The sequence below is a fragment of the Athene noctua genome, chromosome Z, assembly GCF_965140245.1.
Source record: "Athene noctua chromosome Z, bAthNoc1.hap1.1, whole genome shotgun sequence".
NCBI classification, from domain to species: Eukaryota; Metazoa; Chordata; class Aves; order Strigiformes; family Strigidae; genus Athene; species Athene noctua.
In genome coordinates this window covers 40,280,474-40,295,921 of record NC_134077.1, presented here as the reverse complement: position 1 = coordinate 40,295,921, position 15,448 = coordinate 40,280,474, and the positions used below count along the sequence as shown (strand labels likewise).

At 39.4% G+C, this 15,448-nt stretch overlaps 1 protein-coding gene across 2 annotated transcripts in view; it reads right to left on the bottom strand.

Moving 5' to 3' along the window:
• CHD1 (chromodomain helicase DNA binding protein 1) overlaps nt 1-15,213 on the bottom strand; it is a 56,795-nt gene extending 41,582 nt beyond the window's left edge. For both annotated transcript variants that reach the window (XM_074931187.1, XM_074931188.1), the window contains exons 1-2: nt 14,884-15,213; nt 12,725-12,926 (exon numbers count right to left, since the gene is read on the bottom strand). In XM_074931187.1, the coding sequence (XP_074787288.1) occupies nt 12,725-12,777 (53 nt within the window). In that variant the 5' untranslated portion in view covers nt 12,778-12,926; nt 14,884-15,213. The remainder of the gene's footprint in view (nt 1-12,724; nt 12,927-14,883) is intronic.
• Nucleotides 15,214-15,448: the final 235 nt, after the last annotated feature.

Here is a 15,448-nt window from a genome sequence, read left to right as displayed (position 1 = left end):
ATAGAAGCAAAAGGATAGGGAAAGAAAGAAAACTGCAAGAACCAAGAAGAAAGAACAAGTAATAAGGTTCACCGCAACTGATTTAGGGCTGCCCTTAAACATACCATGTATGCAGGACAACACAGGATCACTACTATAGACTAACAGCTAATTGGGACATAGAAGAGAGGAAAAAAAAAAAATTAAATGCTGCAGCCTCTGTAACGTCTTATTAATGCTTTCTTATTCCACAGTGTTAAACCAGAACAAGAAAATGGGAAAAGGCAAAATGACTAGCAGCAAGTAATCTTAAAAGAAGGGAAACAGCAAGGACTTGCTAAAATGTTTATCAAATCATAAGATGCTATGGCAGTATTTACACATGCTTGAAGAGAGTTTGAAATTAACTAGTAAAATGCACTATAGCAGTGGACTAGTCTATGCTGGGTTGAGTTTACTTCAACTCTAATCATCCAAATGAATACAGATGCGTGGAAATGCACTAGCATTTCTACCTGTATACTTCCTCATGTGTACCACATACTCTCAGAGGTCTTGATGCAACTACAGTGTGTATAAAAAAAAAAAAAAAAAAAAAAAAAAAGAGATTAACAGATATGACTTCATTTCTACTGAATTGTGAAGAACTTTCTTGTTCACTGGCCACAATACAAGTAACTGATAGGCTGTGAGGACTACCAACACATCTTTATTTCATCGTGTCCTTGCACAAGATGTTTCAACCAGGGCTTCAGCAGAACACTGACTTGGAGGCACAACCTCGACTGTATTTGTAGAGGTTGTACTATAACCCAGAAATGATAGGAAATGGGGTAATACATAAGTTTTAATACATAAGTTATATTACATAAGTAATATAAGTTATACAGAAGTTCTTCATAAACATATGCAATAAAGACACATTGCAGATCATTGAGACAGTGCTGAGCAGGACTGTATGACAATACCTATAAATTCTGAATAGTTGCAATGGTCATTAAAGCACTCTCCTCTGAGAAATTTAAAGGATTTGAACCTATAGTAACAGTGAGATCACCAGGCAAAACACACACCATACAGCATGAGCTACAAGTGCTGAGTTTTCAGCATTAAAAATATTTACAAAATTTGAAAGGAAATTGGAATTTTTCTTTTTATCACTTAAGTCACTGCAGTCAAAGATCCAAAAGAGAACATGTTCAAAAATCAAAATATCACACACTTCTGGGTGCAGACTGTGTTCTTGCTTTTCCTGTACTTGAAAAGTTAGGTCTAGCACTTCTATTGACAGTCTTCTTTCACAATGTGTAACACTATAGTATCATAATTTCAAGCTATGATACTGTTTTTTTTACTTTTCCAAAGAAAAACTACTAGCTAATTTCAAGTGATTTTACAGTAACATAGGTTTCATCATGAGAAGGCTGAAGAATAAGGAACTTAGCTCAGCCATTCCCTTTATCAAAGTCACTGTCTCTGCTCTCACTGAAATTTTTTCTTAAAAGAGGAAAAAGGCAGGACAAAGGTGGGAAAAGGGCAGCAAAGAAAAAGAGGGGAAAAGGTGGGGAAAAAGAATAGAGGGAATAAGGCAGGGGAAAAGAATAGAGGGAGAAAGGCAGAGGGGGGAAAAAGGAAACTCATTCCCTAACCAAACTACCTGAAAATGCCAGCAGTTAAAAGAAAACCGTTTTGTATCAACACCACAAAAAAACCTCTACTGCCTAAAAGGGCCAGCCATCCATACAAACAGAAACTGAATGGAAATTTTCAGTTAAAGACTTAATTATCTCTAAAGGTATCTACAAGGCAAACAAAGAAAGAACAGACTTAATTACTAACTGGGTTTTTTCTTGGTTTTATTAAAATCTTTCATGGGAAACAGTTTAAGACTAGCACCAGACTAGACTACCAACTTGCCAGACTACTGATCAACTTATGATATAAAGGACCACCTTTTTTGTTTTTAATTAATACTTGTAAGAAAGCAGCAGCAATAAAGGAAAAACATAGACCTATATAACTTTTTCTAAAAAAATCAAGAAAGCCACTTAAATATGAAAATACTTGCTTGGGACAAAGAAAGTGTTAAGTAAAGAGTACCTTTCCTCTCACAACAAATGGAAAAGTAAAATACTCTGTGGCATTTCCCAGCTATGTCTCCTTAAGCAGTGTCCATCATGAAAAAATGGGGTACTGAAAAAGTCTGACCGATACCTCTGTATAAGTAGTTCTCAGTTTCAACTTCATTCAGTCAAGATAGCAGTTTGCTACATCAAATCAATTTATCATCCAGAGACCAACCATTTCTAGCACTTCATCTCTGCAGATGTAAAATCTCCAGGACATTTTCTCTACCTGGCTATTTATTTTTGTCCTACATGTAGTGCTGACCTCGACAAAATTTAACAATGAGTCACCACTTCTCATTATCACATAAACAGGATCCAGAGTTACTCTGCTTCAGGACTTAACTGAGAAATGTATCTCTGAGTCAGCCTCCCTGGTGAGAAGAACTTCTGCTAACTGATGTGAGGAATGCCACGATTTAACTAAAGGCTTTACTATCCTATGAGGAGCCAATCGTTTAGCTGCACTACAGTGTTCATGAAACAGAAGAAGCTTCCCCCTCTCCCAGACCCACCACACTTCACTGTAAAGACAAATCTACTGGCACACGAAGGCAGTTGTCTCCAAACAGGGATGCACACACCTTGGAGGTGTGCAAGACAACCCATGGGATATGTGAAGAAAATACTGGAACTTCTGATTTATTTTTAATCTCAAACACAAAACAAACCCAAAACAAAAAACACACCCAACAACCCAGAGAAAAAAAACACAAATCAAAACCAAATCACAAATTCAGCTTTATGAACATTTTATATATGGATTGACACTGGCAATCTCACTCAGTCCGTATGTCTGAGGGTCCTGTGTCACATATGCTAGGTGATGTTTCCTGGGGGAAGTATATGCTCCACAGTGCATAAGAGTGACAATGGCACAATTATTTCTTCATTCCCTTATCTGTGCCCTGTGACAAACTGCAGTTTGCCTCTCCCTGGTTAGGTGGATTTATGCATTATGTTACTTAATTTTAACCAAAACAGTGGACTGAAAATAACACTAATACTGTGAGTGCAAGTGAACAACAAGAAAGTGGCAGAGCTGGCACTTCTACTCTTGTACAAGCTCTTCATCAGCTGCATTGCAATGAAAAAAACAATGATAATCTAATCACATCTGACAATAAACTGGACCCAAAAAGTTGGAATTATCAAGACTATTTATGTATTTACATCCACTGTTGTTAATTAACTTCACTCTATCTGTATATTGTGCCTTGAGATAGTACATGATAGTATGAACCATCACAGTCAGAAAGACATTTGAAAATCTATAACACAAAGACAAACCTCATTTTTTTCCAGCAATGTTTCAAGTTATGCAATATTCAATCCTATCCTGTACTTTTCAAAATTTCACTAAATTTAACTATAAATGTTTAGAAGCCTCTTTTGACGTTCTTTTAGCTAAGAGCAAGGAACAAAAATGCCACATGTCACTCGAGAACTCACTTCTTGTGCTGTAAAAATGGCTAAAATAATGCATTTCTTTGTCAGCAAACACTGTTGAAAGATGCACAGAAAACACTGGTGAAGATTTGAAGAAAACGAATCATGCACTGTAGGAGTTTGCTCTATAGTTGGATGAAAGTACAGATGTTCCAATTTACCGTATTTGCTAGTTTCTGTTTCAATGATGAAATGCACAAATAACTACTTTTTTGTGAGCCACTAAAGGAAAGATGTACCAGAAAAAATGTTCTCAACAGTAAATGACTTAATTATTTAAACAAAGACAAGTGTTAAAATTATTAAAACAAAGAAAGTGTTATGGAAAAAATGTGCAAGTGTAACCACTGACGGAGTGGTTGCTTTGACTGGAATAAAAACCAGATTCTAGTAAAGGTTATATAGATAGCATCATACATGAAATTCATCCACTGCATCAACTACAGACAAGCTAATGCACAGAAGAATCTGGAGCAAGAGGTGTACAAAGTGTGAAAGGATGCTATCGATGTGGTTAATTAAAACAGGACCATTAAATACTAAACTGTTTACAATACTTTGTAATGAAATGAGGAGTGGCCATAAAAACCTTTTCTACCAAGTAAGGTTCACTGCTCAGAAGCATTGCTGACCTTGAAGATTAGTTTTTTGGTGGGGTCTGGGGCCTTTTTTTGCTTTTAAAAAACCCCACAAGTCTTCCAAATTTGCTGATCTTTTCTGTGAAAACAAGCAGCCACCAGTAGTATGCTACCTAGCAGTATTTTTGAAAAAATAAACACACTCATTGTGTTTACACTCCAGGTGAAGGTGACATTTTAATGATGAGAAAGCAACTGCTTTTCTAAAGAAACTCATGCTGTGGAGAGAGCATTTTAAAACCAGATGTTTGGAAAGGTTTCCACTGTGATTCTTATTGCCCAAAGCAATGCATACCACCTATAAAAGCCATCATATCTATACACTTAAAAAGTTGGAGACAGAAATTTCTAACTTGAAAATCTTCCAAAAAGTTTCAGTGGGTTTTGAACCCATTTGTTAAGAACATAAAACTGCAACCCCTTCTGATTAATTTGCAAGAACTGACTGACACCAAGGCAGATGGAAATTTACAAGCCAAGTTTTAAGAAAAATCTTTGCATAATTAGTTGATGGGATTGAAAAAAAAATTAGTATCATAATTTAGTAAGTGCAGTCAACAATGCACTTCTTCCATTTGGAACCATGTATCTTTGTGAAATATCTTTTTCAGCTATGCCAGCCATTAAAACCAAGTACCAAAACAAACTGAACCTAGAACCATACCTTCAAAACACTGTATTACAAAGTGTTAAACCAAGATTTTAATAAATAAGAATATTCATAATAATTCTTTTAGCGAGTGCAAAAAGGGTTTTTTTGCCATTAACAAAGTAAAATATTTTCTTGTATGATTTAATAATTATCTTATCCTTCTAAAATTTCTACTTCTTGTGTATGTTTTGTAATGTAGGTATTTGTACAGCAGTATATATATAAAAATAACTACATACATACATACATCAGAGATGTGTACTCAAGTATTTTTTATTGATAGGAGTGCATAAACAAAAATTTGAGGCCACTGTACTAAGGAATTTAAAAAAAACATAATGGAGAGAAGCCGTCCTTTCTCCACAACCATGACACATTAAGCATGCCTTGGCTATTAAAAATTAACATAAATCTGTAATCCCATGAAAGGAATTAACCCTCTTCCACATAAGCAATAACTCAGAGTTAGCATTTAGCATGATCAGGATTTAATCTAAGAGTTACTCTAAGAGTAAAGATGGAATTATTTAAGAAAAGGTACACACATTTACACACACACATGCACTCAGGAATGAAATTTACATCTGTCACCTCCTGACAGTAAAGGGGGAACTCAGGAACAAGGAATTTAGAAGCTTCCCTTTAACTAATCCTACCTTTGCTCTGAGTTTCAGCAATTTTCACACAATTTAAACAATGAAACACTCTCAGTCCTCACCAAAACAATCACCCGTTGGTGAGGGTTCTACAATAACTTTCTGACAGTGTTATTGATGCCCTCTCTAATCCCCCCTGTGGGATCAGTAACAATCAGGAAGAGCAGATTCATCTTTTTAAAACAGTGTCTGTTTTCATAAACATTCTAAAGGGCCAATGAGGAACAAACAAGCAGAAGCGAACAGGCAGTATATCTTAAGATTGCTGTCCTGAAACTGAAGTATAAACCAGCGCAAAACAATACAGAATTTAGAAAAAACATAGATTTCAAATGAAAAAGAATTTTTTGGTAGTTTTCAATTTTAGTACACACAGATTTCACACTGTATCGTGACATACTGAAAGTCATTTTTCCAAGTGCTTAAACAGATAGTGTAATAGCTTCTCTCTTTTCCTATGGAGTGTGGCATCACTGATATGACTAAGAATAAGGGCAACAGCATGCAGAACTCCTATTACACTGCAGTGCCTACCAGCATCACCAGAAATTTAGAGACCTTGTTTGTCAAAGTTTTTAAAACTTAATTGTGGGAGTTTTTGAAGTTAATAGGAGAAGATATATAGGATACAGAAGTTTCATACAGATTTCTAGTAGCTCATGATTTTTTTTTTTGATCTGATGAAACGGATGCCTTAAAAGCCTGCTATAACAAGGCAAAAACAATCATAATCAAGCTCTAAAAAGCTTATAGACCTCTCTCAAGCTGAAGATAAGTAATCTCTTATTTTAACAATTTGTATCAGCAGAATACCAGTTTAATCTTCCTTGAAGTGGAAAGGGAAAGGATACACAATCTAAGAATACATGCATATTTTCTATAATTGATAGAAGCTACCATTGCAAACCAAATGATAAGTGACAGTGTTTCACATCCTACTAAAATTTGATTTTTAAAATACTTGCTGCATTAAAGACAAAAAACCCTTGTCTGATAGCAAGACAGTTTTACTTTCATTCAAGAAACAGATCCTGTTTAAAGATACTAAAACATAAAACAAAGGGAGCTGTGAGGTAGTTATAACACCCTTGGTCACTTTCTTTTCCACTTTTGCCTATGGTATTCTTTTATTTTGCCCGCATTTTTTAAGTCTATAAGCAATTCCTTCTCTTGCTAAAGAGTTTTAAGTATTATCTGATGTAGTCTAGCTGGGGTCAATAATTTGACTAACTTTTGCAGTAACTAATGCCCATTAGTGCAAAGTTGCACCACTGACCTCCACAAAATTAATCACCTGAACTGGCACTACTAATTACTGAGATTCCTGTATTGGTATCTCTAGGGGTAGGATGCAAGGAACATTAAATATTTCCTCAACCAAGGCCTGAAATACTGTCACAATTACCTATCACCTGCTGCCTAATGCAGACTACATAAATATTATCTTAGGATCAGCAGTTCTGGTCCCCTGCTCTTCAGAGATCCCCTTAAAGAGAAGGAGAGGCAAAAGTGCATTATTTCTTGCCAGTTTCTGTTCCTGAACAGGCCAGGATCATTGTCTTTGTTCCAGATGCTTTTATTGGAAATAGTTCAGCAAAAAGGAAAAGTGGACACCATACCCTGCTATGCTGTGGATGCCTGAAGCTGAGTAAGACAGATGGTTTGGGTACAACTTAAACCACCTTTTTTTGCCTGTGCATCTATATCCTCTTTTCTGCTTCTTCCAAAAAAAGCCTGATTAAAACAGGACAGAGACAATCTCCGTAATTTCCAAGGAGCTAACATAAATTAGGACCTTCCTGTCTTTCACTCACCCTTTCCAAACACAGTCAAGACAGTCTCTCTGCAGGACAATCCAGAGCTGGAGGTTACCTTCTTTGTTCAACATAATCAGAGAAACAGTCAAATTTTTACAGGACTTCATTCTTAAATAGCTATACACCTGTGTTTGTCAAGATTACCAGTGTTCACCATGTCACATTACGTCTTCCCTTTGCTCTGGTTTTATGCTGGTGACCTCCTCTAACCAGCTCTATTTTGTGGGCTAACTTGCTTTTTTTCCTACCTCCTTCACTGATGCAGGGGCTTCCAAGAAACCAAATGCCAAAAGAAACTGTAAACATTATCAAGACTATAATAGGAAGACTAGATGGAAACAACAGGGCAAAGCAAGTTAAGCTACAAAATAGAGATGTTGTTAATCTATACAGAAATACAATATTTGGTAACACTAACTGTTGAAGACCATTTGTGCTCTTTTAAGCACTTTATTACTCAAAATAAAATTCCTGCTTTTGTAAAGTCCCTAAACCTTCTTCCTTCCTCCAGCTCCAAGTAAATAATATTACTTATTAAAAAACCCAACTAAACAAAAAAAAAACCCAATCAAAAGTACACAGAAAACAGCATTACATGTTTAGAGGTGTTCCTCACTAAAAACCTTACATTACATTCACTGTACTTTGTTCAACTAAAAAAAAAAAACCCGCCACTAAAAAAATCAAAGACAGCAATACACAGGACTGTACAAAACAGTGGAGCATCATAAGGCTATGAAAATAGAAACAAACATGATGGTTAAAGCAATAATGATGATCTCTTCAGCACTGCTGGAGTGAGACTATTTCTCTACCATACACACAAACCACAGCAATGACAAAGTTACATGTCAATAATAACCTGCAGTAGCAGGCATGCAACAGTATATACTAAAAATAAATAGCATGTTCTCAGGATGGGATCCCTAATTGAAAAAGTATAGTTTCATGCATGTTGACAAACTGAGGTGTGAAGTCAATAAAGAGCATCTTCTGGGATACGCAGTCAAGAAACCTCTCTCACCCCTAGCCCTCGAGTCAAGTAGTTGCATTTGTACAGCAGCACGTGTCAAATCCGATTTGTCATGAAGTTTGACACACTGAAGTATTTGTCTGTTCTTTTTTTAAGAACACTGTCTCTGGATACCCCTTACATATTCAAGATTAATTTATGGCTGAATGCAGTGTTTATCTACAAGCTACTCTGCAAGAAAAGCAACACAGCTTAATTAAAGTATCAAAGGAGACAATACTTCACATTTGTTTTTACCTTTTTTTAAATACCTATGCAATAAAACTGGAGAATGCTTTGGGAGATGACACGCTTAGAGACAGATCACTGGAACAGATTACAAGCAAGTATCCTGTCCCAGTCATTAGTTCTTTTGAACAGTCATAAATTTAGCTTCACTAACCCCTTAAAACAAGGTGTCCCTAACAGAATTACACAATGAAGAATGAAGTCTACTGATTTACACAAAGCATTAGGAAGAGAAACCCTGAAATGGAAAGCTATACAAGCCACATTGTAAAAGAAGTGATTGAGCATTTAAGAGTCCTGCATAAGGTCTAGGTTAATAATGGATCTAAGAGTGGATAATTTATCATTGATGATTTCAGGTGCATTCATTAGGTTAAGCTACCTTATGAATCTTCCGGTTTAAGAACATCAGGAAAGAGGACCAACTCAAGCAAAATAAAATTCAAGACACTGAAAAAAAAAAAAAACCAGAACCTCACTACAGGGTCTTTGAAAAGCATCTGAGGGAAGGTAAACATTTGAATATGAAGAGCCCATTCAAAATGTGCAGAAGTAACTGACACTAAAATGCCAAACTCTTAAAATTGCAACTTCAAAAGCAAGTTTCTTTAGGTAAATGCTCTGTGGTTTTTAGTTTTATTTTTAAAGACATTTTAACTATCTAATTTGATTTATATGCACAGGGATTTTTATTTTTTTTTTATCACCACCAATGAAAAGCAGAGGAAAAAAGAGTACAAGAAGCCAGGCTACCAACTGTTATTTCTTGTCCTCAGCTATTGCAAAGCATGAACACAACTGAATTTTCCTGATACCTACCAACAACTCAGAAGAGATGCATTATATTTCCAGTCCTGCTGACTATTATCTGCTGTCACTAGAAACTTTCTGCAAAGGAAAGGTATCAAAACCACACAGATCATCTACCAACTTTCATGACCCTATGAACCACACTGAAAGTCTATGAGAACCACAAGTCACACATCTTGAGAGCAAAGAAGTCTCAGGCATCCTTCACAGGCAGGAGGTGTCAGTGGTTCCCCAGGCGTCTACTACTCTGTTGTACAATGTGACCATCCTCGCAACATGCAGCTGGTTCCAGGGCCAACACAATGATGTCTTTATCAGAAGCTCCTTGTAGATCACCAGCAAAAAAAGTATTAAATGGAATTCAATTAAAAAAAACCCAACCCAAACACTTTAGGGGCCACATCTGAATAGCTCTAGTGTATATACGGTGTATCTATATATGTACAGTTTTATGTATATACTCTCTCTTGCTATATACACACATTTTCATTAATATTATTTATTAAAATTCTGCCAGAAAAAAGCCAGCATACAGGAGTAATTCTGCAAATATACTTGGGGAATCTCTGTTTTAACTCCCACTTAGATTTTTTTGAAAGCAAGAACCTCATCATGGCTTTCAAGTAATCTTTTTTACCTCCTATGGAAGGTATGAATTTATACAGTAAATTGAAACCTGCTGACAAAGTCTTTAGCCTTTACTTAACTTTCTTTTGTAGTCCACAGACTATTCAATCCACAAAGTGAATTAAACTCACTGAAATTACTATCTTCTATAAACATCAGCTTTCAAGTATTTAAAGAATGGTTAAATTACTTAGTGTAAGCAGCTGCTTTCTGAAAAAATGGGAGTACAATACCTTCCAGCCAGCTACCTTTCAGTTAAGCTGCACTGAGCACATCCCTTTTTACCTACAGAGAAGGAAGGTTTGCTCAAGTCCTCTATACCTCGTTCTGCAGGAAACAGAGGAAGAACAAAGATACAGGAAATCTGATTGTTATTCAATTAGCACCAGTGTTTCCCTTCTACAGTCCCTCTTCTACCTGAGGCTTGTCTTGCAGTTCAGGTATAACTTCCCTTCCTTGCTGATTAAGCTTCTTATTCCTATCTAACTAGAATGTATTTACTCATATTCAAGTTTGCAACAGAATGCTTTCAAGAACATGACACAAAGATGCTTTGCTTAATAGTCAGCTTCTCATAGTATTGCTATAAAGTTTTTGTGTCTACACTCACTTGCTGTCCCGGTGAAATATATCTGCAATGTTTTACCTTGAGCTAGTTAATACTCCAGAGTAGTGACTTAAAGTAAACAAGAAGCTGGAGAAGACTCCACTGTAATTATTACACAGAAATCAGAACATCAAGCAACAAGACTAGGTATTATGTTTATGCTAGTCTACAATTTCCATCATTGTTTGGTTCTAGTTATGATTTATAGTTTCAGAGGTTGTTGAAATAGACAAGGAGAGTCCAAATAGTGTGGCCAGTTATCCAACTGTGAAAATACAAGAGATGCACTTTTCCACCTGTAGCAAAACAGAATGTCAGGCTAAACACCTGCAGCAAAGAAAAGCTTTCTACTCATCTACTGGACAGATGAATAGAGACAACACCGGAAAATTCAAAGATTTCTTGTAGTTTTCACCAATGATGATGTTTAGATTATCACCGTATTCACCTTCATCTCTTCTTCTTTCCTACCAATTCTCGAGAGTCTGATCTTTGCAATTTATTCCCAGCAGCAATTCTCAATTGCTTTCTTCACTCATTCCACTTCTCCCTCTAGCATTCTAAGTGGAAGAGGACCACTAGAAGCTACTTCCATTCTGTAGAATTCACATTTCCAGATTAGAAGGCTAAACACAGCAACGCTTGCCAAGTTACAGTTAGCTATCTATCTGCAGTTGCAGCTTCCTAAGGCAACTCCCCTCTGAGTAAAAACCATCTAGAAATCTGGAACCTTACAAAGAAGAAAAAAAGACTAAATAATAGGTGCAAGACATATAAAGATATTCCGTAAATGTCACCCTCCTTTTGCAATAATTGTTTTCATAATGGCACTAGGCTACACAGAAGAGTGTTTCATCATTTAAAATGGAAAGCTTTCATCTTTCACTTACAAAAACAGTTTCCTGATAATACATGGCAAACAAGAGCATAAGCTTTCCAAGACCTGCCTGTGGGTTAGGCTATACGGTTAATGACTGATACAAATCTAGGAAAAAAGTTTTTAGCATTTTAAAACTTCTTATAAGCTTTAAAATGTGCTCAGCAGGACATTTGAAATGAATAACAGTCTCACTTCACAGGCCAAGTATCAAGTTTTAAGTATTATGCATCCTCCTGATACTTAGGTTTCCATAGTCTGTAGATCATAGTGTTATGACCCTCTGATTGACAGAATGAGCTAACTGATTCAACAGGCTATGATCACAAAGAGGGGCAGAAAGACAGATGGGTAAACTAACAGCATGGTCTTAACTGCCTCTTAGAAGTCTAAAGCCACTTACTATTTGCAAGTTTACTATGACTTCTTAAACCTTCAGCATTCATCATATTTCCAGTTTTAGAAATCTAAACTCTCTAGCCCAGGACAAACTTTCTGAATTTAGCACTGTTCTAGAGAGGGAACTTAAATCCACCCCTACAAATCGGCTGTCATCCTGCATGGATGCAGAGACATTCTAACCAGACTTTTCCGAATGTGAACACTCTGAACACGCTAGAAGACTAGCATTCAAAATTAGAGGATTGGTGGGGTTTTTTTTAATTAAAAAAGCAGCTAAAAAGCTGTACTTTCATTTCAGAAAACAAATACAAAACTAACTTTCAGTTATACTGCTCTGACAGCTCTAAAGAAGGAAGAATCATTAAATACTCTATAACAAAAACTAAAATGATGAGCCCACTGCTCCACCTTTAGAAATAATCTAGTTAGGGTTTTATACAACACGTATTATGCATGTTTGTCTTGCACTTTAGAGACAAAAGCTTTATTTTAACATTCTGATCCAACGCTTCAGCTTTTGACACTTCAACGTATTTTTTTCCTCAGAAGAGTAATGCTATTCCGTTGGATGCTGACGTGGTTTCAATACTATGTAAGTTTTATTATGTAAGGCATACACAAGATCATTACAATTCTTAGCTGAAGCTGTGTGAATGTAACAAGCACATTTAAGCACCTGTAGGAGAGCATGTTCAGTCCTCCTAACTATGGTCTGCTTGCTAACCAGGAAGCTTTGGCACCAAGTTTAAATATAAAACTACAGTTTTAGTAAAGAAAATATAGAATACATAGTCATGAATATGTGAAATGAGCAAGTGCTTACCTTGACTCTCCACTACTGTTTCTTACGCTTTCGTCATCACTGTGCCCATTCATTGTAAATATTAAGTTTAAAAGATAAATAAAAATCCACTCAGGTTACAAGGTGGATATCAAGGATCCACTTCTTGATTCTCTGTACGTTTTCCAGGTTACGTGTTTGTTCTAGTGTTCTCTGCAGGTATTCAAGATTTCTCCCCAAATACCTAAAATAGTAAAGGAAAATGTTGACACAATTTGAAAATATGTTTGCAACTAAAAAGATACCAAAAATAACTTGGTCTTTCACTAACACTGAAAGGGGGCATCATGTTTGATGTAATGTTTTTAACTGAAAAATAGCTTTTTGTGTGTTACCTGTTCATGGATGATCATTTTATTACCATTTTCTTGTCTGAAAAAAAAAAAAAAATCTTTCTTGATCTCCGAGAAAACCAGAAAAAAAAAAATCTTCAGAAGAGAACAAGTCTTTCATTAGTTACAGTTTAAAAAAAAATGAAAAAACTAAATTAAATACACAAAACTCATGAAAGGAAAGACCTGTCCAGCTTTTCAACTGCAGTTGTGTCCCAGCATACCGGCCATAATTCTCCTTTATGCAACTTTTAATTGATGGTGCCATAAAGATGGCAATTTCTGCTGAACCACTAGCTGCAGAATAAGAAATGTTACAGAAATTACATTCTCTTTAGCACTGCAGGCTAAGAACAGTTTACTGTATGTCTGCACTACACTTTGTGGCTTAACTTCTGTCATTCTTTGTCCTGACTTCAGGACAAAGTACATCTAAACTTTAAAGAAAAACTGCCTCCATGAACACATAGGTAAATACCATAGATACTAATGCTCTGCTAAGATCTGCTCGGTAAAATGTGTTTCATGCACAAAACATAGCAGAAGCATTTCCACATACACACATAATGCTTATATCCAGTTGTGGGCAGAGGCAGGAAGATAAAGACTGTCCCGTTTAAAACAAGTGTCTCCACTAAATAAAACCAGCAAGATCCCACAGATGGAATTACCATTATTTCACATATAAGGGCATCTTAAATCAGATCCCTGCACTATCCGATGCAGCTAAATAAAGTTCAGGCTCACGGTAAAGGGACTGCAAGTATAAACTCAGTTATAATCAGATAAAGAGCAGCGCCTCTCAGATTTAGTGGTGTGAAAGCGATTAGGGGCTCGCCTGCTGGCTGCCTGCCCCGAGGTGCTCTCCTCGAACAGGCAATACAAAACTCACCGGGTTGGGGGCGGGGGGATGCCTAGCTCCGACGAGGGAAATGCCCCGCGCTGAGGCACCAGATGATACCCGAGACACTCCGGCCAGCAAACAAAGACGATGAAGAAGGGAAAGTAATAGGAAGGAGCCTTGCAACCACGGACGGTCCGTGAAGCGAGGTTGGGGACTCCTCGGCGGAAGAGGCGAGCCAGGAGGCTCCCCACGGCCCGGCCGCGAGGCCGCGCTCTGCGCCCCCGGCAGCAGGCTGCCCGCTGTCTGTCCTCCCGCGCGGAAAAACACCCCCTCGCCTCCACGCCCGGTACCCTCTGGACCCCGCAAAACACTTTGAGACGCGGCCAAATTTTCTCCCTACCATCCGTTTCCTGCTCGCAGCGATCCTCCCCCGAGATCTGGCCGTCCAGACCGCGGTCCCGCGGTCGCTCTCCTTCCGCCAGTCCCCAGGGCGCTCCCGCGGGAGCCCGGGCCAGGGCTGCCTCCTGCCCTCAGAGACGGCCCTCCGCTAGCGGAGCGGCCTGCACAGGCGCCACTCCCGGCCAAGGTTCTCTGGCAGCGTCTCCAAGGCCGCCACTGTTCTCCATGCTCGCTTCCCGCGGCGCCCCCCATGGCCAGAGGAGAACCACGGCTCCTCTCCAGTCTCCCGGGTGGTTCGACACTGGCTCCCCCGGCAGGAGCCAACGGGCGGCCAACGAGCGCGGCTCGACCCCAGCTGCCAGCCTCGGCCCTCGCAGCTCCCTGCCTCCGCTGAAAACAGCGAGTGGGCCCAAGCACCCAGCCCAGCACCGGGCATCCAGCCCCCAGCTGGCCGACAGCGGGCCCCGCGCCCCATCTCGTCAGCACCGCCCGCCTCCCCCTTCCATCTTAGGCAACTGCACAACTCCCGGACAGCAAGAGAAAAGTCATGGCGGGCCTTTGCCTACCTGCGTGCACCCAGCCCAGCCCGGCCTGGCCAGTCCTTCCCAGGGCCGCCCCGGCCCAAGACTGCGCTATGCCCCACGGAGAGGTTCGTGCCGCAGCCTAGGGTCGGGGGCTGCTCCCGCGGCCGCGGCGGGGCCTGGGCCGCCGCTCCTCCCGCTGGCCGCCGGCTCCTCACAGTTCCACCCGGGGGGCTCACTCGCCGGCTCAAACAATGGGGCCCCGAAACGGAGAGGGAGGGGCGCAGGGCGAACCAAGGTGGATGCTGCGCCGTTCTGCTCCACCACCGCTTAAGTCCTCCCAACAGCCGCCATCACGCTGCCGTTCCGCTCTGCCTCCCCCTCCCTCGTTCGGATGGAAACCCCGAGCGTGATGTCAGCTCTGCGCCCTGGGACCGACCAGCAGAAGGAGGAGGAGCCACGGCCTGAGGCGACTGGCAGCGCTGCTGGGCCGCTCTTGAGTGGGGCAGTGAAGGGAGGATGCGTAGCTTTGCCGCGCCGCAGGCCGGTGGGCTCGAGGCCGCGGTTGCCCTCCCTGCCTGCCGCATGGAAGGGGCGAGGAGACTGGCGC